The sequence below is a fragment of the Ahaetulla prasina genome, chromosome 18, assembly GCF_028640845.1.
Source record: "Ahaetulla prasina isolate Xishuangbanna chromosome 18, ASM2864084v1, whole genome shotgun sequence".
Classification (NCBI taxonomy): domain Eukaryota; kingdom Metazoa; phylum Chordata; class Lepidosauria; order Squamata; family Colubridae; genus Ahaetulla; species Ahaetulla prasina.
In genome coordinates, this window is record NC_080556.1 from 7,478,864 (window position 1) to 7,502,281 (window position 23,418).

Below are 23,418 nucleotides of genomic sequence, written 5' to 3' on the forward strand. Positions count from 1 at the left end.
GGGCAGGGAGTGGAAGAACAAATTAGGAACCAGGAAGAAAGTGGGAAGTGGAAGAAGAGACCACAACCGGGCTAAGCAAGGCGATTCCTTAAGTGAATCGTACAACCTTTCTTGCGAGTCGCTGCAATTGTTAGATTCCCAACATGGTTGTGGCTTTCCCCTTGCACTTTGCTTGTCAGCAGGCCTTCAAAACAGGGGATCACGTGACCCCAGGACAATGCAACCGTCATAAATGTGAGACAATTGTCAAGCATCTGAACAGAAATCATACGACCACAGGGATGCCGCAAATTAAGTCACTTTCATTTCGAGCCACTGTAACTTCAGAAGGTCACTAAACAAACTGTTGTTAAGTCGAGGACTTCCTGCATAGGGTCGACAAGCCAACCTTCGAAAAAGGGGAAAGGAACGAGAAAAAGCGGCTGGGTAGCATTGCGGTAAAAAAAAAAAAAAGCGAATAAAATTTCACCGACAACATTTGCAAAACAGCGCAAGAAGAGACGTCCATCCGCCGTCCGAGAGAGGGCGGCGGGAAGGAAGAAAGGAGGAGCAAACAGTGAAGAAAAAAAAAGAGAATTGAAGAATGGACACTCAAAGTATCAAATTTGGCAGAAATGGCAAAAATCTCTGCTTACTTGAAAGACTATACACAAGAAAAATATATTTTAGAATGGAAAATGTGGATTGATTATATTCAAAATAAGTATCAGATAAAAAAAATATCGAATAGCATATGAGTAAATTTAGGAAATATTTTGTATTAGATTTATTTCTGAAGGAGAGGGGAATTGAGAGTGTGATTATGTGTGGAGTGACTAGAGATTATAATTTAGGAATTATTTTGGATTATGATTGTTAGTTTTGATACCCTGCATTTTGTCCTGGGAAGTCGGGGTGGGGGGTAAGAGGGAGGGGAATTGGGGGGTTGAGGGTAGAGGATGGAGTGATGGTTAATGTACAGGGATTATTGAAGATGTATAAATATAATTAATGTAGGGTCAGGTCTGCCCAGTTACCATTTTAGAACGGTGGGGAGGGAGAAAAGAGGAGAGAGTAGGAGGTAGGAAAGAGGAGAAGAGGAAGGAAGAGGGGTAGAAGAGGGAGAAGGAAGGTGTAGGGTGGAGGGAGGAGCGGATGTAGATAAGAGAAGGAGAGGAAGGTCTGGAAAGTAGAAGAAGGTAGAAGAGGGAAGAGTGTTAAAAAGGGGGGTGGTGACTGGGCAAGCCCGACTAATTGTATATAACTGTACATTGGTTGAGCTGTTGGATATGATTGTAAAAATAAAACTTTTTTATGAAAAAAAAAAAAGAGAAGCAAGGGATAAGAGAAAAAGAGACCTTTGGAAAAGACAAGTGTAAGAGGATCCGGAGGTGGGCCAGAAGAGGCTTGGTATGCCAAGGGCCAGGCAGGTCGCTTCTCTGCTCCCTCTGCTTTGCATTTTTTACCCTCCCCTCCCCTCCCCTCTCCTCCCCCTCCCATTTGGCAGAGCGGAGACAGCCATGTTCCGCTATGTCACATCAAGGGCAAAGCTCGCTCTGTGTGTGTGTGTGTGTGTGTGTGTGTGTGTGTGTGTGTGTGTGTGTGTGTGTGTGTAGGGCAGGCCTCCAGCTCTGGGGGTTAGGGAATCTCTCCCCCCCCCTTTTGCCCCCCTCCCGCCCCCCCTTCCCCAGTTAATAGATTCCTAAAGGGCTACCTCTCTTTCTCTCTCCTTGGCTTCGCCTGACACTTGAAACAGTTCAAGTTATTAATTTTTAAAGGGCAGCATCTGCTGAGCTTTGGAAAGCAGGAAGCCTCGCACAGACAGCGCACGCTTGCTGACGCCATGTGCAAGAGGCGCACACCTGCTGGGCCCCCCCCTCACCCCCCCGCCCGCCCCCGCCCTGCCAGTCCCCTTCCACGCGCCTTTTCATCGGTGCAAAGCACCCGGCTTGCTGCGTTCGAGACCCCGCCTCCCCTTCAAAGCAATGGGTGAGCGACGCTTGGCAGAAACCGGCATGGGACGATGCCTACAGATCTGCTCTGGAATAGATTCCCACCTCGGTGACGACTAGGGACCAAGGAGATCTTCTTCCTATATAGCAGGGCTCCCCAAACTTGGCAACTTTAAGCCTTGAGGATTTCAACTCCCAGAATTCCTCAGTCATGGCTATGAGGAATAGGCAGGTGCCATGCAGGGGTGGGTTTCACATTATGTTGCTACCGGTTCACCCCGCGCGCCTGCCTTCCGCATGTGCGCCCGGCCTTCCGTGCATGCGCTTTGCTCACGTGCACGCATTCCGCGCATGTACCCGGCCTCAAAAACATGCCTAAATAGGCCGGCCTGCGATTTCCGCTACCGGTTCAGCCGAACCGGTCTGAACCAGCTGAAGACCAACTCTGCTGTCATTCATGGTTGAAACGGGTGAGTGAACATACAGAGATCCTACGAAATTGGGAAAAAAATAGGACTAAGGGGCATTGGTTTTCTCCTTGTCTGGTTTCCAAGACTACCGCTTCTTTGATCCACAAGAGCAAAACGCAGAACCACCTTTAATACCAAATCCACGTTTTTCGTCATTAGATCCTTCCCTGGTTTTGTGGGAGGACAGGACAGGATCCAAGGAAATGCATTGCCCACTGAAGAAGAACGGAAAGCCAAATGTCCTCAAAGACCAGTTGGTCCACCAACCAAGGTTCCTTAAATTATTGGACCACATCTAGTTTTGGTGACTATATATATATATATATATATATATATATATATATATATATATATATATATATATATATATATATATATATATATATATATATATATATATATATTTCTGAGATTTTTGGTGTTTGTATGTAGGTCTTTGGTTATTGGGTTTTCTCCGTAAAATTGGAAGTGTCTTGGCGACGTTTGACAAAGTCTCATTCGTCATCTTCAGGCTTCAGCCGTGCTTCTGGGAGTATGAAGCTGAAGACTGAAGATGACGAATGAGACTTTGTCGAAACGTCGCCAAGACACTTCCAATTTTACGCGGGAGAAAACCCGGATTAACAAAGACCTACACACACACACACACACACACACACACACACACACACACATATGTTGAGATTCTAGAAAGAGTGCAGAGAAGAGCAAGAAAGAGGATTAGGAGGCTGGAGGCAAAAACATATGAAGAACAGGAGTTGCAGGAATGGGGAATGTCTAGTCTAGTGAAAAGAAGGACCAGGCGTGACACGATACCACTGGTCCAATAATTGAGGGGCTGCCCCAAAGAAGAGGGGATCAACTTATTCACTCCAAAGCACCTGAAGGCAAGACAAGAAGCAACGGATGGAGACTAATCAAGGAGAGAAGCAACCTAGAATTAAGGAGGAATTCCGTAACGGTCAGAACAATTAGCCAGTGGAACGACTTGCCACAAGAAGTTGCGGGTGCTCCATCGGCAGAGGCTTTAAAGATGAGATTGGAGAACCATTTGTCTGAAGTGGTGTAGAGATAACCCCCTACTGAGCAGGGGGTTGGAGTAGAAGACCTCCAAGGTCCCATCCAATTCTGTTATTCTGTAATCTGTATTCTGAACATCAAGTTTCCTACAGACCAAAAACTTAAAAGCTGTTGTATAATATGACACCACGCGATCCTAACATTGCCACTCATCATTGGATGCCCAAAAGGCCAGGCTAATCAGGCATTAAGCGGGTTTCCAGGGCTACCAGCTCTCATCAAAACTGAACGGTGTTTGATAGAATTTTTTTTTTAAAAAAAAAATATTTTTGAAGTTTTCTCTTATTTGAGTCTTGCTATAAAAACGGCTCCTGGCAGTATTTCGACGAGTCGGATGCAAACTGTTAAATAAGTAAATGAGAAGGAAGACGGGATATGTACAAAAGCCAATAGATTTATACCTAAAGCCCTTCCTTTTCCTGAGTAGGAAGCAGACGTTTAAAATCAAAGAATATTGATAGGTATTGATGCCACAGCAACAAATATTTTTATGGGGGTGGGGGGGAAAAAAACCCCACCATTATTTATTAATGCAGCCACGCCGTGACTCATGGCTTTCACCCAGAAAAGCAGGTTGGCCTCTGGTAACCAAACGGTGGGCTGTCCTTTCACCCCTTCTTCAGAAAGGATCACCCACATAATTAATGTTGGGAAAAGTCTGTGGCCTATTTAATTGGGGCCAGATTTTTAGTAGATCAGAAAGATGCTTAATTGATTCATCTAACCAATGAAGCAACTAAATATTAAAATCATTCATTATATGCTGTGGACTTGACATAACTTTGGGGGGAGAGAGAGAAAGAGAGAGGGAGGGAGGGAGAGAGAGAGAAAGGGGGAGGGAGAGAAAGAGAGACAGAAAGAGAGAGGGGGGAAGAGAGAGACAGAAAGAGGAGGGAGAGAGAGAGAGAAAAGAGGGAGGGAGAGAGAGAGAAAGAAAGAGAGAGGGAGGGAGAAAAAGAGACAGAAAGAGAGAGGGGGAAGAGAGAGAGAAAGAGAGAAAGAGAGGAGGAAGAGAGAAAAGAGAAGGAGGGAGAGAGAGAAAGAGAAAAAAAGAGAGACAGAAAGAAAGAGAGAGAGGGAAGAGAGAGAGAGAGAGAAAAGAGAGGGAGGGAGAGAGAGAAAAAGAAAGAGAAAGAGAGGGAGGAAAGAGAGAAAAGAGAGGGAGGGAGAGAGAGAAAGAGAAAGAAAAAGAGAGAAAGAGACAGAAAGAGGGAAAGAAGGAAAGAGAGAGAGAGAGAAAAAAGAGAGGGAGAGAGAGAAAGAAAGAGAAGGAAAAGAGAGAGAGAGAGGGACTCCCACCTCTCGTGATTGCCCCAATAGAGACCCCTTACTTAAATTCCGTTTCTACTTAATACGATAGCACGCCTTAACATCGCACAGGGGGGCTCCCTCGTTTTCCAATCTATCGTATTTTCTGATTTTACGCATTTCGCATCCCCTGGATTTTCCACTGCGAACCAGCTCTTCAAACACAACTTTAGGAATTACGCAAACAGATCATCTCTTTAGAACGCGATAGGAAAAAAAAACCCAAACAAAACATCAGAGAATTGTTCCTTCGGCACATTTCCTACGAATCGCAAACCTGGATATCTTGTTTCAAATTACAGTGGAAAATATATGAAGAAGGGGACTTGCCTTATTCAAGCCCTCGGATTGGAAAAACCAAAGAAGACACTTTAACAGTTTCCCGTAAAACAAACTGTGTAGCATCCCAAGTCATTCTGTGAGACCTCATCCATGCCCCTCAACTGTCATCTAGGGACTTCTGCTCTCTCTCTCTCTCTCTCTCTCTCTGTGTTTAGTCTTATAAAAACCTATATAAAAATACAAACTGCCCAAGGAGCTGCTGATCCAATTCTACAGAGGAATTATTGAGTCTGTCATTTGCACCTCTATAACTGTCTGGTTCGGTTCTGCAACCCAACAAGAAAAACACAGACTTCAGAGGATAATTAGAACTGCAGAAAAAATAATGGCTACCAACCTGCCTTCCATTGAGGACCTGTATACTGCACGAATCAAGAAGAGGGCCATGAAAATATTTGCAGACCCCTCACATCCTGGACATAAACTGTTTCAACTCCTACCCTCAAAACGACGCTATAGAGCACTGCACACCAGAACAACTAGACACAAGAACAGTTTTTTCCCGAAGGCCATCACTCTGCTAAACAAATAATTCCCTCAACACTGTCAAACTATTTACTGAATCTGCACTACTATTAATCTTCTCATAGTTCCCATCACCAATCTCTTTCCACTTATGACTGTATGACTATAACTTGTTGCTGGCAATCCTTATGATTTATATTGATATATTGATCATCAATTGTGTTGTAAATGTTGTACCTTGATGAACGTATCTTTTCTTTTATGTACACTGAGAGCATATGCACCAAGACAAATTCCTTGTGTGTCCAATCACACTTGGCCAATAAAATTCTATTCTATTCTATATACACGGATCCTTTCCAAGAAGGTATGCATGCTCCAGGAAAAAAAAATACTACAATCCTTCAAATCAAAAATCCGATATCAGAACAAAGATACGGTGTAATCCTCCATACGCCCACCCCAACCTTAAATACGAACATACTGCAGCATCAGATAATAATAATAATAATAATAATAATAATAATAATAATAATAATAATAATAATAATAATAATAATAATCATCATCTGGTCAGTTCACAATCTAGAGAGAACAACAGGGGCAACAGTAGAGAAAAAAAAAGAATCAAACTTAAAAGCACGACCAAGAACTATGGTCCACCTCTCCTTGCTTTGGACTGCAATATTGCAATTGTAATATTCTTGGAAGCCGCCTTCAGTCGTCGTGTGCGAATAGGCGGCAGTATAAAACTCCTCAAATAGATCAATAAAATAAAATATGCCAGCGTTTAAACGGGGACGATGTCTGGAGCACGCCCAACGCCAACGCCAAACCCTCGTTTCCCAGATTTGGCTGAGGCTAACCGAGAGGAAAAAAAACCCCGGATAAATAAATACTAATAAAAATAATAAATACAGAAGTCAGCCTGCTTAGCAACTGTTTACACGCTCATTACTTTATAACGATGATGTGCGTGACGGGGGAGAGAGAGAGAGAGAGAGAGAAACCCAACCGCCCAATACCGAACCCACCCCAATTACAAGCGATGGGTAGAAGGGAGGGAAACGCTCGTGTAAATAAATATTTAAGCAAGATCTGCAGCAGAACCATCTGTTAGGGCACCAATAATAATAAATAATGAGTCCGAGGGAGAGGAAAAAAAAAAAGAAATGTAAATACAGAGCGAGTGAAAAAGTAAGGCTGCACCTCAAAGAGGCTTCTAAGCGGAGAGAAGCTCGTTTGGCGAAGTCCATAAATGCAACTTCTTTCCGAAGTGCCTCTTTTCCCAAACCGATTACGCACACGGCGCTCCGGAGATCTCACGCAATCCCTCTCTGGTACCACCACCACCACCACCAAATGTGGAATCCCCGTTCCTCCTCCCCCCCACCCGCCTTTTTCAAAAAGGCACACGGGTGGGTGCATTTAATTAACTAAAACCAGGCTGGATGGATAGGATGGGAGGTGGTCCCTGGCTAGCCACGAGACTGGCAGGCCACGAAAGGGTAAAGGGAAACCACTCCGGTCATCTCCCTTGGACAGCTCCATCGTTCCTCCAGATGGTTCCACGTGTTAACGCTTCGGATGGGTTTCGTGGGGCGGGCTAAATCAAAGGGGTCTTTGGAAGCGGGAAAGCCAGGGGGCTCTTTCAAAGGCAGAGGGAGAGGCTGAACGGGAAGGTGTCACCGGGCAAAATTGACACTTGCCTCGGGTCTCTGGTCGGCAAAAGTGACACTTGGCTCAGTCAGGGAACGGCCTGGCATTGGGGGGACCTTGGCCCAAGAGGTCTTCTCTCTGTCTCTCTCTCTCTCTCTCTCTTATTTATTTATTTTATTTGTCACAACAATATATATAAGCATAAGCATAAAATAACTATAACTCTTTCTCTTTCTCTCTCTTTCTCTCTGTGTTTCTCTTTCTCTCTCCGTTTTTTTTCTGTTTCTCTCTCTGTCTCTCTGTCTCTCTCTCTGTGTTCCTCTTTCTCTCTTTCTCTTTCTCTCTTTCTCTTTCTCTCTCTCTCTCTTCCTCTTTCTCTGTTTCTCTCTGTTTCTCATTCCCTCTTTCTGTTTCTCTCTCTCTCTGCTTCTCTTTCTCTCTCTCTCTCTGTCTCTCTCTCTGTTCCTCTTTCTCTTTCTCTTTCTCTCTCTTTCTCTCTCTGTTCCTCTTTCTCTGTTTCTCTCTCTTTCTCTCTCTCTCTCTCTGTTCCTCTTTCTGTTTCTCTCTCTCTCTCTCTCTGTTTCTCTCTCTGTTTCTCATTCCCTCCCTCTCTCTCTCTGTTCCTCTTTCTCTGTTTCTCTCTGTCTCTCTCTCTCTTTCTCTCTCTCTCTCTCCTTTGACTTTTAACCCCAAGCCGGTCTTGCTAATCTCGAGGAATGCGGGCTCTCCTGGAAGCTGAGAGAGAGAGAGAGAGAGAGGAAGCTGCCTTTTGCAGTTGGCAAAGGACAAATGGCTTCTCTCTCCTTGTCTTGTACGAGAGAGACAGCTTAAAATAATGAGCTTATGACTGCTAATCAAGCCGGCCCCACCGTGTGATTTAAGGGCCCCGAGGGGAAGGACTTCGGGCAGGGAAAACAATGAGCAGAAGAAAGTGCTCGCTCTGTGTGTGTGTGTGTGTGTGTTACACACACACACACGTGTGGGCATGCGGGTGGGCGCAGGGACGTGCATCAGAGTTGCCCTTCAGATGCAGCAATGCAAAAGTTACTCCTATGGCTTTAGAATCAATTTTCTGATCTTAAAAGAGGGGGGGACAAGGAGACAAAAAGAGAGAGGGGTGGGGGGGGTGGGAAGGAGAAATTAAACACCTGATTACTTTGCTTCTGACCATCCTTATATTGTGGCTACCTGGTTGGATAATGTCTGGTTAAATGTGCTGTTAAATCATTTACAGCTGGAGACGAATTTTCAGGGAGCTGAAGGGCAATTTGAAAACAGGAGATTATCCGCAGAGCGCGCTAGCCGTCCTCAATCTGGCGCCCCTCCAAGGGGTGGGGGGGTTAGGCTGCCCCTCTGAATGCCTCCGCCTTCCTGGCTGGGGATGATGGGAGCTGGTGAGAGTTCAACCCGCCTGAAGGGGAACGGACACGGAGAAGGCTGGTATATTGTGGGTTGTTATCCAAATTTGTTCCTTGCAGATAGATTGGTGTTGGTGTCACCATGCCAGGCATGGGAAGCAGGATATCTTGGGAGCCCCTTCTAAGGACGATGATGTTCCATTTAATGGATCGAGAGGAAAGGCTACCAAGCTGGATTATGATGGTCAGATTTATGAAACCTCCCAGTCCCGGTCAGAAGTTCTTAAAGTGATGGACAGAAGTCCCAATGAATGGCACGGTGCCTCAGTGAAGGAGGCAACGGAGGCTCGGGATAAGGTTCACATTGAGAGCTATGCATTAAAGGGACAAAATTTTTGTTAGTGACCAGAAGAATTAGAGAAGAAATATTCTCTTGATTGGAACAAGGCAAGTTCCTTTTTTTAAAAAAAAAAAAGAAAAATGTACATCCAAAATAAATTTCTTTTGGGTTATAGGTTTGAGTTGACTTTATGTTCACTTCTAATGTGACTATATATATATATATATATATATATATATATATATATATATATATATATATATATATATATATATATATATATATAATTGGAAGTGTCTTGGCGATGTTTCGACGAAGTCGCATTCGTCATCTTCAGGCTTCAGCTTTGTGCTTCTGGGAGCAATGTGTGATTGCAGCTGTTTCTGGGAGCAATCACACATTGCTCCCAGAAGCTGAAGATGACGAATGAGACTTCGTCGAAACGTCGCCAAGACACTTCCAATTTTACACGGGAGAAAACCCGAATAACCAAAGACCTACATACAAACACCCGTGAAAACCTCAGAAAACATATATATATATGTATATATATATATACACACACACCGTCTAAAACGGTCCACGGAGATTAATTGCGATGTTCCTCCCGATTACAGCCGCCCAGACTCTGAGGCAGGGGAAGGGTCTTGGGGAATGGAGCTGGCCAGGGCTGGTATGCGCAGAGCGTCAAAAACAGGATGTGACGATGTCTGGGCGGAGCCTCTTGCAACCGCCGCTATGGGTTTACCTGAATTGGATAGAACCGGCTGAATACCACCACTGGAGAGGGCCACTTTTCCCCTAAGCAAAAGGAGGTTTTTTTTAAAAAAAACACAACTGGACCACCACCTCTCTGAAACGATATAGGGCCGTGATGGCCCTCCTCTCTGTGGGCACACGCACAGTCGCCAGCTGATCTTCTGATTTCCGGCACGCACATGCACGCCAGCCAGCTGGTCTTCACGGGCACCGGAAAACAGCCCGAAAAATGGCCAAAAAACATTTCTGAGGCCATTTTCGGACCTTTCTCAGGCCGTTTTTCCAGGCGTTTTTTCAGACTGTTTTCAGGGCATTTTGGGGAGCCATTTTTCCCGGCTGTTTCTAAGCCTTTTTCGAGCCGTTTTCCCGCCGTTTTCGGGCTATTTTTCATTTTCCGAAAAACAGCAGGAGAACAGCCCAAAAAATGGCCTGCAAATGGCCCGAAAAAGAGGCCAAAAAACGGCCAAAAAAAACCAGGCACGCACACACCGGCTAGCTGGCCTTCGGGTTTCCGGCGCTCTGGCGTGTTCACACGCACACACTAGTTTGGGCACTTGGTGGGTCTCCTGCTTGAGCAAGCGGGTTGGACTAGAAGACCTTCCCAGGTCCCTTCCAGCTCTATTCTGATCGATCGGTTGGTTGGTTGAGAGGGTTCTGAGCAAGAGAAGTTGGCTCGGATAGCAGCGGGGGACGTCAAAGAGAAGTGGGGAGGGGCAGATTCGGGACCCCTGACTAGCGGCTTACAATACTGCACCCAGACGGTGCAGTTGCAGGCCCCTCCTCCCCCCCCCAACTCTTCCCCGCACCCCCAAGGCAGAGCAGGGAAGGTACATCGGCCTACCTGGCAATATATTTCTGGTAAATATTTACATCTTCGGTGACAGCTGGTTTGTCAGTGGTTAATCCATTCCTAATGAGAAGCACACACATGGCAGAGATGGTTAGCACCAGGCGGTATCAGGAGATGCATCAAGCCATCCCACCCCCACCCCCAGCCCCCCCCCACGTCCCCAAAAGGACAGAGGCGTAGCCCAGAGGGGCACATGGGTTTCTTTCCTCATCTTCCTCACGGCTCGCTAAGGAGCATTTCACCCCAAGTTCACCAACAAGGCTTGGTTCACCAAAGGACGGGCTGCCTGTCTATTGATGGGAGGCAGTCGCTTGGCCCATGCTTACAGAACTATAATTTACCGCACCCTGCATGTGACCCGAAAAAACCTGGACTATTCGTCACAAAAGCCTCTATGAAGATAGGCAGGCAGAAGGACACTTTCTGAGATCTTGGATGTTCTTTGAAGCTGGAAATGCCACCTTCTCTATGCCGAAGGGAGTTGCTTTTGTTGTCCATTTGCAAGGTGAAGAAAATTAGGATTCCTCCGCTTAACACTGCTTTAATCCAAGCAGGGCTTCGGCCTCTCCCTTTGCATAACCGCCTGTCTTTTTGTTAACCTGCCACCTGCCTTGGCTGCTGGGCATAAGACACAACTGAAGGAAACGAGCTCCCACCGAGCGCCCCTTCCTTAAAAATCTTGGCATAACCCTTTTAAGAATTCGGACACAGGTATGGCCTGGAGGTAAGCCACACCAAGGCTCCCCCACAAAAACCACAGGGATGCCTTCCACTCTACTCACAGCATACCTGCCAAAGTTTTACCTGAACTCTCTGTGTGTGAGAACGACAGGGGAGAAGGGAGAAGAGGGAAGGGAAGGGAAGGGAAGGGAAGGGAAGGGAAGGGAAGGGAAGGGAAGAGAAGAGAGGAGAGGAGAGGAGAAGAGGAGAGGAGAGGGAGGAGAGGAGGAGAGAAGAGAAGGGAGGAGAGGGGAGGAGAGGAAAGAAGGAGAAGGAGATGGACAAGAGAAGAGAAGGGGAGAGGAGAGGAGAGGAGGAGAGGAGAGGAAAGAGGAGGAGAAGAGGAGGAAAAGAGAAGAGAGGAGAAGAAGAAGGGAGGAGAGGAGAAGAAAGAAGGAGAAGGAGATGGACAAGAGAAGGAGAAGGGAGAGGAGGAGAGAGAGAAGAGAAGGAGGAGAGGAAAAGGAGAAGGAGATAGAGAAAAGAAAAGAAAAGAGGAGAGGAGGAGGAGAGGAAAGAGGAGGAGGAGAGGAGGAAGAGAAGGAGGAGGAGAAGGAGAGGAGAGGAGAGGAGAGGAGAAGGAGAAGGAAATGGACAAGAGAAGAGAAGGAGAAGGGAGAGGAGGAGAGAAGAGAAGAGAGGAGAGGAAAAAGGAGAAGGAGATAGAGAAGAGAAAAAAAGAGAGGAGAGGAGAGGAGAGGAGAGGAGAGGAGAGGAGAGGAGAGGAGAGGAAAGGAGAGGAAAGAAGGAGGAGGAGGAGGAGGAGGAGAGAAGGAGAAGGGGAGAGCAGAGGAGAGGAAAGAGAAGGAGGAGGAGAGGAGGAGAAGAGAAGAGAAGAGAAGAGAAGAGAAGAGAAGAGAAGAGAAGAGAAGAGAAGAGAAGAGAGAAGTTGTACCGAATGATAGAGACGTCTGGAACCAAGCGTTTCAAGAGATTGACGGCTCACATCTGGCTGCCCTTGACATGCTCTTGTCTGAGACGGGTGATTTAAAAGGTGCTGGGTGCCTCACAGCTGGTTTTGCGATAGAACGACCCTCTCCATGGCCTGGATGAAAGCCAAACCCAACTCCAGCCCACCAAGGAATAGGGGACGAGAGAATCTGGAAAGGCCACGCAAAGGGAGCCCGCTCCTTGCTCTGTGACGGTAATGCATCCCGCTCGGGTTTTCTTTTCTTCTTCGACTTTGCTTAAGCTTCGGTTTTTATGATCTCTACTCTGTTTTTATCCCCTTCTGCCAGCTCTTTCGGTCCCCCCCACCCACCCCTCCCCACCCTGGAAGTATGGAAGATCAGAGAAACGAAATAAATCATGCGACAGGACAGTTGTTATCACGAATAACTGGATCAGGGCTGAGCAAAGCCTCTGCGCGGCACTGGAAACCATCATCCAGCCACTGCACACAGGGGTAGACTACTGGGGGTTCGCGCGAACCTCTAGCTATGATTCTGTGCACTTTGAGGAACCCCCAAATCCCACTCCTGGCTGGGCCCCACCCACCCTTCCCAGGAATCCCCATGCGGTCAATTTTGGATGCAGGTAAGTGCAGGGTGCCTGCAGAGGCTCGAGGAGGGCGAAAAATGGGCCTACCAGAAGTTCAGGCCTCCAGAGCCTGGGGAGGCCATTTTTGCCCTGCCGGAGGCTTAAAAAAAAAGCCTCCGGAGTTTGGGGAGGGCAAAAACGCCCGCTCCTGCAGTGGTGCAGGAGGCTGAATAGGCCACGCCCACCACGCCCACACCCACCCAGCAACCCCTTGCTAAAATTTTTGAAGCCTACCCCTGCACTGTACCCAGGGCAAAAGAGGAACTCGGGGTGCGGGTGGGGTGGGTGCAGGTAGTCCTCGGCTTACGACCGCAGCCGAGCCCCAGATCCCTGTGGTGAAGTGAGACTAAGTTTGCTAAGTGAGCTTTGCCCCATTTTACGACCGTCCTTGCCAACGGTTGTTAAGTGAGTGGCTGCCGTTGGATCAGTCGGTAACCCAGCGGTGAAGCGAAGCTTTTTTCGGAAGGTCGCAAAAGTAGACCGGGACACAGCGACGGTCATAAATAGAGGAGTCAGTTGCCAAGCATCTGAATTTCGATCCCACGATGCTGGGGGACGCTAACTTGAGGTCGTAACTCTGAAAAACGGTCGTGTGTCACGTTTTCCCGGGTGCCGTCGTGACTTTGAATGGACTGGACAGCCCCTTGTCTGAAATGGTATATATATATATATCGGGTCTCCTGTTTGAGCAGGGGGCTGGACTAGAAGACCTCCAAGGTCCCTCCCAGCTCTATTCTGATTCGGATTCTGAATGGTCACTAAGCAGAACGGTTGTAAATCGAGGATTACCTGTATCTACTGAGCCCAGCTGAAAAGGACCCTCTCGTTTTCCTTCCACTGAAGGAACTCAACTACCACAATTCCCCCCAAATAAGAAAGCCTTGGTGATCTACCTCAGACCATCCAACCTGGTGTAAGATCCTCAGAAGATCTGGGCTGGATCAGGCCCAAAGGCTCACGTTTTGCTACTCGCTGTAGCCAAATAGAAACTATGGAAATGCCCCCTTTTGTCTCCGTCTTCTGCACGCCCCCCATTTTTAATTCCTCAGCCATTAGTGCAGAGAGTCCTCGGCTTACGACCAAAACTGACCCCAAGCTTTCCGTTGCTAAGGGAGATAAGTTGTTCGATGAGTTTTGTCCCACTTTAGGATTTTTTCTTGGCGCGGTTGTTAAGCAAATCGCTGCCGTTCATACATTGGTAACACGGACGTTAAGTGAATCAGGTGTCTCACTGACTTTGCCTGCCAGGGAGGTCGCCAAAGGGCATCGCGTGACCCTTGGATGCTGCAACCGTCGTAAACAGGAGTCGGCTGCCAAACGTCTGGATTCTGATCACGTGACTACGGGGATGCTGCAACGGTCGTTAAGTCTGAAAAAGCTCAGGAATCTCTTTTTTTCGGTGCCACTGCGATTTCGGATGGTCACTAAACGAAACGTTGTAAGTCAAGGACTACCTGCAGCCACAGGAAGACAAGTAGTCCTGGACTTACGACCAAAGTCGAGCCCAAATGTTCTCTCTGCTGCTGACCCACATATAAAACGGCCGCAGTGTCCCGGGGTGACTTACTTCGGTGAGCAAAGTCGATGGGGAAGCGACATTCATTGAACAACCGGATTGCTAACTTATCCACTGTGGTGATTCCCTTAACGACAATGACAAAACTCACTGAACAAATGTCTCACTTAACAACGGGAACGTTGGGGCTCAACTGTGGTTGTCAGTCCAGGATTACCCGCCTTAAGTGTCACATCGTATCTGATCCCAGAGCTAGCACCGAAGTTTCCAACCTTAGCAACTTTAAGCCTGGCGGACTTCAACTTCTAGAATTCTGGGAGTTGAAGTCCGCCAGGCTTAAAGTTGCCAAGGTTGGAGACCCCTGAGGTCCTCGCACCTGCGCCTTCTCATCCATCCGTGAAGTAATTTAATCTACCTTTCAACCTGTTCTACTCCCGCCATCTTCCCTGTCACTCTTCAGAGCCAAAGCAGGACACGGAAGGCTTTCCTACAGCACATCGGTAGGGTCTCGATCAGGGGTGGGTTGCTGGGGGTTCAGGAGAACTTCTAGCAAAGATTCTGTGCAGTTTGTCCTACTCTTGGCTGGCCCCGCCCACCTCACCCCGCTCCTCCCAGGAGTCCCCAAGCAGTCCGTTTTGGATGCAGGTAAGTGCAGGAAGCTCAGGGAGGGTGAAAAACGGGCCTATTGGAAGTTCGGGAAGGCCAGAAACAGGCCTTCTTCTGTTTCCGACCTCCGGAGCCTGTGGAAGCCCTTTTCGCCCTCCCGGAGACTCGGGGAAAGCCTCTGGAGCCCAGGGAAGGCAAACCTCTCCCCTCCCACCATGGTGCAGGAGGCTGACTAGGCCACGCCCACCATGGCCACGCCTACCCAGCAACCCAGGCAGAGAACCCCTCACTAAAATTTTTGAAGCCCACCCCTGGTCTCGACCCCAGCTTGGCACCTTAAAGATGTGCAGGACTGCAACTGTTCCGCCAGCATGGTCTCTCTCAGCTCTGCGCCAGCGGAGAAGGCCAAGTTGGGAGAAACCTGTAGCCCGGCAGCCCTTGCTCTTCCCCACGTCTTCACCATGAACGATGACAATAAAAGACTTACTTAACGGTGGAAACTGTTCCGGTAGTGATGGAATCCGTCTTGGAGAAAGTGGACTTAAGGTATTCCGGAGTGCTGAAGGGCAGAGAGACGGGCTGCTCGGGGCCAGCTACTGGGGTGCTGCTGGGAGTGCTGGCCAGAGGGTTGGGACCCAGGCTAGGGGCTGGAGCTTTGACGGGGGTAATCTTCTGGATGTTCCTGACATCGTATTTGGACGGGCGACCAACTTTGCCTGTCTTGAAGGCGATGGCTCCTCCCATATCTGGGCTGCCTTCCCCGGGCTTGAACAGATGCAAATATTTGACGTTCTCCAAGTCGTACTTGGACGTCTTCTTGTAGGTGTTGCCGTTCTGCGGCCGAAGGGTCTCCCCGGTCTTCAGTTTCTGGATGAAGAAATCGTACTTGGAGGCCCGCGACATCAGCCCTTGCATCTGGGAGCTGCCGCTGGACGAAGGCAGAGGCAAAATGGTGGCTTTCGTCTCGGGCAGGAGCGACGTTTCGGGAGCCGGCAACCGGATGGGTTGCCCCAAGCCTAGCGGGACCTCTTTGACTAGCTTGCTGGTCAGCTCTTCGGTCTTCACTGGGTGAATGGGCCACGGGACCTGCTCCCCAGCCTTAAACTTGCGGATGTACTCTTCGTATTTGGAAAAACGGGCTCGCTTGCTGACGGCGTCTTCTCCAGCCGCGGCGGCTGAGTTTGTCTCTGAGGTAGGAGCATTCAGTTTCTCAAAGCTAATCTTGCGAGCCAGCTCGTCCCGCATGTTCTGGTCATCGTAGCCGAACATGCCCAGGAACTCGCTCATGGTGGTAGCAGCATAGTCTCGCAGAGAGGACGCCTCCCCTGGAGTAAATGACAGAAAGACAGAAAACGCGTCACTCGACGGGGTGGGGTGGGGGCTGAGATGGTGGGGTTGGGGGCAGAAGGAGCAAACACGGACCGGCTGACGTTTAGGCTCACTTGTTCGGTTTTACGACACTTAAATTAATTTGTGTTTTTTTTCGCCCCCCCCCCAAAGTAATTAATACTGGGGGTAAAATAAAAAGAGTTCATCAATGCCAGGAAAATCAATTTCCTAAATGTTCTAGCCGATGGCTTTTCAGTACATTAAACAAAGTTTCATAAATGCCTCCGCGCTCCTGCTTTGGCCTAAGATGAAGGAAAAGTCATTTTCCTGAAAGCGAGGTCGGTACCAATATGCCAAAGGCACCGGAGAGGCTACCCTGCCTGTGTGTGTGTGTGTGTGTGTGTGTGTGTGTGTGTGTGTGTGTGGAGGCTGGCACTGAAGGGACCCCTTCCCACCTCCCCAAAAAAGCAGCGAGGTGGAGACAGAAGCGAAGGGGGAGAAAGAGGGCAGAAGGAACCCTAGGGAAAAAATATATATAAAAGTTGTGGACAAAGTAGCCAGAAAGACACTTGGATTGACGGCGCGAACGAGCGTGTGTGAAAAAAAAAGCGTGTGTACAAACCCATATTCTTCATCCCAGTCACAATTAAGTGGTTTAATTCGTTTTTGTCCCGGGTGCATTCTGAATCATGGGTATGTCTACCCACGGTTATTAATGAAGCTGTCTGAATGGAACTTGTGCGTTTGGAAAAATGACAACAGCAACCGAGTGTCAGCTTCGAAAGATTTCCCTAAAAAAAAAATTCAAAAAACTCCCAAGCTTTTTAGCGAAATTCTCAGAGGCATCAGACTGCCCTAGAGCAGGGGTGGGGCTGCTGGGGGTTTGTAGGGGTTTCCGGAGAACCTCTAGCTAAGATTCTGCGCAGTTCAGACAACCCCTAAATCCCACTCCTGGCTGGCCCCGCCCACCCCTCCCCTACCAGGAGTCCCCCACATGGCCCGTTTTGGATGCAGGTAAGTGCAGGACACGCACGAGGCTCAGGGAGGGTGAAAAACGGGCCTACTGGAAGTTCGGGAAGGCCAGAAACAGGCCTTCTTCTGTTTCTGGCCTCCAGAGCCTGGGGAGGCTGTTTTGGCCTTTCCGGAGGCTTGAGGAAAGCCTCCGGAGCCCGGGGAGGGAAAAAACATCCACCCCCCCAGCTATGGTGCAGGAGGCTGACTAGACCACGCCCACCATGGCCACGCCCACCCAGCAACCAGGCAGAGAACCCCTTGCTAAAAATTTTGAAGCCCACCCCTGGACTGGCCCCTGTGGGAAGGGGTGAGTGATTATCTCCTCCAGTAATGCTCTTTGCAGCTCGAAAAAAGTTGTGGTAATATAAAAACAAGGGGAACGACATTCTCTCCGTCATTTGACTTGGGATGTCTTATTTTTTTCTTGGATAATTTTTAAATATTTTTTTAGATACAATTTTTGGGTTAAGATTGTTGGCAGCAGCTAAAAAAAAAAAAAAGCTAATAACAATCCTCGGTTGTGTAAACAGAGGGATAGAATTAAGGTCACGTGAAGGATCAGTACCACTTTGTAATGCCTTTGGTAAGACCACACTTGCAAATACTGCATCCAGTTTTTTAAAAAGATGTGGAGACTCTAGAAAGAGCGCAGAGAAGAGCAACCAAGAGGATTAGGGGCCTGGAGACTAAAACATAGGAAGAACGGTTGCAGGAACTGGGTATGTCTAGTTTAGTGAAAAGAAGGACTAGGGGAGACATGATAGCGGTGTTCCAATCTCTCAGGGGCTGCCCCAAAGAAGAGGGAGTCAAGCTATTCTCCAAAGCACTTGAGGGTAGAACAAGAAGCAACGGGTGGAAATTAATCAAGGAGAGAAGCAACTTAGAACTAAGGAGAAATTTTCTGACAGCGAGGACAATTAATCAGTGGAACAACTTGCCTCCAGAAGTTGTTAATGCTTCAACACTGGAAGTTTTTAAGAAGAGGTTGGATAACCATTTGTCTGAAGTGGTGTCGGGTTTCCTGCCTAAGCAGGGGGTTGGACTAGAAGACCTCCAAGGTCCCTTCCAACGCTATGTGTTCTATGTGTATCATCAAAGTTCTCCCAACATTAGCTTGGTCAAGGCTACCCAGAAGTCGATTGTCAGAAGCAACTCCCGAAAGGCTGGCAGACAGGCGTCTACGGATAACGACGGGAAGGCCCCAGGTTCTGATTATTCCCATTTTGCACCCTTTGAGAGAAGAGTAAGCGGAAGGCAACTTGAGTGCAGGGAAGGGACTCCGATCTCCCAATGCCATCTCGCACCCTCTACCTGGGACTCCGCCGTCGGTCTCACAAGATACTTCGAAATGCACGATTCCAAAAGATAAAAGAGACGCTCTGGTAATCAGCCAAGCAGCTGATGGACTGACTCTCCCTATTCAAGAAGCAATATTCCCTCTGATTGCCAGGCTCTAGGGAACAGTCAAATGACACCAAGGGACTGTCTCAATTACATCCAGCTTGTGGGCGGGTTGGAGAATCTGCAGCTGAGCACTTACAGGAGGCAAGCAACGAACCCCGATGGGCCTTTGTTCCGATCCCACGGAGAAACACGTCACGATCTCCTTATATTGCGACGTTGCCCGGTTCTTGAAGTGAAAGCGGCAAGAGAAAAATGCAATTTCGGGCTGTTGGAATAAGATGTCTGAAGCAGGGGTGAAATCTACTTACCTTCCTTACCGGCTCGGGAGTGGCATGCACGCATGAGCGCGCAGACCTTCTGCGCATGGGCAAAACCTGTGCATGCACAAAACCTGTGCATGCGCAAAACCTTCTGCACATGTGCAGAAGGTTAAAAAAGAAGGTAAAAAAACTTCCTGGTTAAAATCGGCAAACTACCCGCCACGATCGCTACCGGATCGTGCGATTTCACCCTTGGTCTAAAGTCTAGAGCAGGGGTCAAGACCAAAGATGGCGAACCTTTTCGGCACCAAGTGCCGGGATAGCTCAGGCAATAGAGAAGCCTGTTATTAGAACACAGAGCCTGCAATTACTGCAGGTTCGAGCCCGGCCCAAGGTTGACTCAGCCTTCCACCCTTTATAAGGTAGGTAAAATGAGGATCCAGATTGTTGGGGGGGCAATAAGTTGACTTTGTAAAAAAATATACAAATAGAATGAGACTATTGCCTTATACATTGTAAGCCGCCCTGAGTCTCCGGAGAAGGGCGGGGTATAAATGTAAACAACAACAACAAAAAAAGTGCCGAAGCGCACTTCATCTGCACACACATGCTTCTCCTGGCCATAACCAGGAAGAGGTGCTGCCCAGGGGGCATGTGTGCACCGGATAAGGTATTTCTGGTTTCCGGGGCAAGTCTTCCGCTTACTGCTACCCATGCGCAAGTGCCGATCAGCTGTCCGGTGCGCAAGCTCATGCTAGAAAACGGAAGACCAGATCTTCCGGGTTTCCAGCACTGCTGCACGCACAGCTGATCGTCGTGTGCGCAGGTGCGCCAGATATCCAGAAGAGGAATGGGAAACGCCGCATGTGCCAGGTGACATGGCTCCACGTGTCACTTCGGGCACGTGTGCCATAGGTTCGCCATCACATGTGTAGACTCTCGAGCTGCAGCATGCCATCAACCAGGCGGTGCATACAAGCGAAGCCCCATCCGCGGGATGCAGGCAGGATGCAAAACCACGCTCCCTCCAGTCCACGTTAAAAAAACCTCTCTCTACAGTGCCCAAAAGATTAGGAGGCCACGGGTCTGGAGGACAAAAAAGATCACCCAAGTTTTCTTTCCAAAATGATGTTTTTCTTTCTTTCTTTCTTTCTTTAATTTGCATTTATATCCCGCCCTTCTCCGAAGACTCAGGGCGGCTTACACTATGTCAAGCAATAGTCTTCATCCTATTTGTATATTTATATACAAAGTCAACTTATTGCCCCCAACAATCTGGGTCCTCATTTTACCTACCTTATAAAGGATGGAAGGCTGAGTCAACCTTGGGCCTGGTGGGACTAGAACCTGCAGTAATTGCAAGCAGCTGCTGTTAATAACAGACTGCATTAGCAGTCTGAGCCACAGAGGCCCTGAGCTTCAGCAAATCCAGAGGTGGCATTCAGCCGGTTCGGGAAAACCAGTCGTAGCGATCTGCGGTTATGCCGTCCTATTTAGCCATGTTGTCAAACCGTGCACAATGCATGGAAGCCGTGCGTATGCGCGCTCGCTCACATTTTCGGCGCTGGGGCGAACCGGTAGGTAAATTATGTGAATCCCACCCCTGATTGCAAGCCCCAGTCAACTAAAGGTCAGGCCGGCTGAGAATTATAGAAGCCAAAGTCCAAATACAATTAGAAAGGGTTGCTGTGTTTGAGAAGGCCTGGGATATAATCTGCCCCACTTCCTCGGATGAAGTGGCTCCTTCGGTTGACTCTCTGTTTGTTTATGTCGCCAAATTTATGTGCTGCACTCTTGAGTGGCTGATGGCCCTAAGATCACAAACATTGCCAGATTATGAAAACACACGCAGGGTTCCAATGTAAACCTTCTGTACGTTTTTTTTAAGAGAGCAAACAGGAGAAGCTACGTTAACGGCCTCATTGCTGCGAGGAAATCAAAGGAGAGAGAGAGAGGAAGGAGATGGTTTATCCTGCCTTCTGGACCACAAATGGTCCCAGTAGGAAGAGCTGTTGGTCACTGTTGGGCAGGAGAAACGTAGACTGGCTTTTATCTATCGGTGCAGAGGGGAGGGGAGAAGCCCTTCTCACACGCCAGCACGGCTTTGCTTCCGAAATCCTGGATGGTGCGGACGACGATGTCGGGAGCCCCCGTCTCAGTTCTGTCTGGCTCAGAAGAAGACAGCTGTTCTCGCAGAGCCAAGGGCTGGCTGAGGCTCGGGGTTTAAAAAAAAAAATCACCAGGCAGCAAAAAGAAGCTGGTTCAAATGCCTGCGATCTCTACATTTGGCTGGGGAAAAAGACTTCTTCGGCTTGAAAGCTGGGGAAGCCGCTCCAGCCTTTGGGCTAAGATCAAGGGGAGCGCTGCTGCCAAAGCATATTGCAGCCGGTGGTGTTTTGCATGTCCCACTGGAGCTTCCAGAAGAAGAAAAAAAAGAAGAAGAAGAAGAAGAAAAAATCTCAAATCCCTTGTTAAGAGGGCTGGCTGAAAAGGACGAGGAGGAAGTGGGAAAACCTTTGATGCCAAAAGGGGAGGAAAAAGAGGATAAAGGGCTGGGGGATGTGGAGAGAGAGGGAGCGGAAGGAGAGAGGGAGAGAGAGAAAGAGAGAGAGAGAAAGGGATGGAGGGAGAGAGAAAAAGAAAGAGAAAGAGAGAGAGAAAGAGAGAGGGAGAGAGAGGAAGAGGAAGAGGAAGAGAGAGAAAGAAAGGAGGAGAGAGAGAGAAGAGAGAGAGAAGGAGCAAAGAAGAGAGAGAGAGAGAGAAAGAGAGGGAGGAGGAGAGAGAGAAAGAAGAGAGAGAGAGAGAAAGAAGAGAGAAAAGAGAGAGAGAGAAGAGAGAGGGGGAGAGAGAGGGAGACAGAGAGAGGGAGAGAGAGGGAGAGAGAGAGAAGAGAGAGGAGAGAGAGAAAGAAAAAGAGAAAGAGAGACGGAGGGAGAGAGAGAAAGAGAGAGAGAGACGAGAGAGAGAGAGAGAGAGAGAAAGAGAGAAAGAGAGAGAAAGAGGGGGAGAGAGAAAGAGACAGAAAGAGAAAGAGAGAGAGAGAAAGAAGGAGAGAGAGAGAAAGAAAAGAGGGGAGAGAGAGAGAGGAGAGAAAGAAAAATACAGAAAGAGAGAGAGAGAGAAAGAAGAGAGAGAAGAGAGAGAAGAGAGAGAGAGAAGAGAGAGAAGAGAGAGAAGAGAAAAGAGAAGAGAGAGAGCGCGAGAGAGAAGAGAGAGAGAGAGAGAGAGAGAGAGAGAGAGAGAGAGAAAGAGAGAAAGAGAAAGAGAAGAGAGAGAGAGAAAGAGAGAGAAGGAGAGAGAGAGAAAGAAAAAGAGAAAGAGAGACGGAGGGAGAGAGAGAAAGAGAGAGAGAGGGAGAAAGAGAGAAAGAGAGAGAAAGAGGGGGAGAGAGAAAGAGACAGAAAGAGAAAGAAAGAGAGAGAAACAGAAAGAGAGAAGAGAAGGAGTGAGAAGAGAAGAGAGAGAGAAAGAGAAGAGAGAGGAGAGAGAGAGAGAAAAGAGAAGAGAGAAGAGAGAAAGGGAAGAGAGAAGAGAGAGAAAGGGAAGAGAGAGATAGAGAGGGAAGAGAGAGGGAAGAGAGAGAAGAGAGAAAGAGACAGAAAGAGAAAGAAAGAGAGAGAAACAGAAAGAGAGAAGAGAAGGAGTGAGAAAGAGAAAAAGAGAGGGAGAGCGACAGAAAGAAAAAGAAAGAGGAAAAAAAGAGAGAGAGAGAGACTGACTTCTATCTCTCATGATTGCCCCGACAGAGGTACACAAACTTGTTCAAGCACCACACTGGATTCCGCCTCCGTGTTTCTAGGACCTTTGTGGCCGCCTGTGCCACATCCTCCCCTTGCCTTTGTGCGCCACTTCCACCCCGCCTGTTGTTGTTTTCTCAGCCACCACATCAAAGGGGCTCCTCCAACCTCAAAGCTTTCGGCAGCCCGGCTGCCCTTCCCCGGCGTGCTCCAACAATCGTCCCTAATCCGAGACAATCTCAGAACTAAGATTTTTTTTCTTCCTCCTTCCCATTTCTTGCTAAATCCACCTTCCCCACCACTCCTGTTTTTCGTGTCTTCCTTTGATTTGAAAACAGGATCTCATCCTTTTTCACCCCCCCTTCCCCGGTGACTCATCCCCGGCTCCCCAGGGTGACTGGTACCCCGTGCCAGTCTCCAAATGAAGGGAGGGGCGGAGGCAAAAGTTTAACAGGAAACTAAATGATTCCGGGTTGGGGGATTATGGGGAGGGGGGAGGGGGTCCTAGTCATCTTAACCACCCTCACCTCACTCTATCTGCACTCTTGATGGTTTTATGCACAGGAATTATGCGCAGAAGGGGATCCTGAAAAATTAGGATCACTGCATGGATTCATGCTCAAATGCAAACTTTTTAGAGGCCTCTCCGGACTTCTGGACTCTCGCTAATTTCGCAGGGTTGCTGTTGTCGCTCCGTTGCTGGGATGTGAGGTTTGAAAGGGAACCCCCTC

The 23,418-nt window shown here is 48.2% G+C and overlaps 1 protein-coding gene across 8 annotated transcripts in view; it reads right to left on the bottom strand.

The window, feature by feature from the left end:
• Nucleotides 1-23,418, bottom strand: part of CASZ1 (castor zinc finger 1) — a 346,407-nt gene that overhangs the window by 38,532 nt on the left and 284,457 nt on the right. For 7 of the 8 annotated variants that reach the window (XM_058160962.1, XM_058160963.1, XM_058160966.1 and 4 more), the window contains 2 exons: nt 15,431-16,268; nt 10,554-10,622 (listed from right to left, as the gene is read on the bottom strand). In XM_058160962.1, the coding sequence (XP_058016945.1) occupies nt 10,554-10,622; nt 15,431-16,268 (907 nt within the window). The remainder of the gene's footprint in view (nt 1-10,553; nt 10,623-15,430; nt 16,269-23,418) is intronic. The other variant, XM_058160964.1, reaches the window with a different exon arrangement.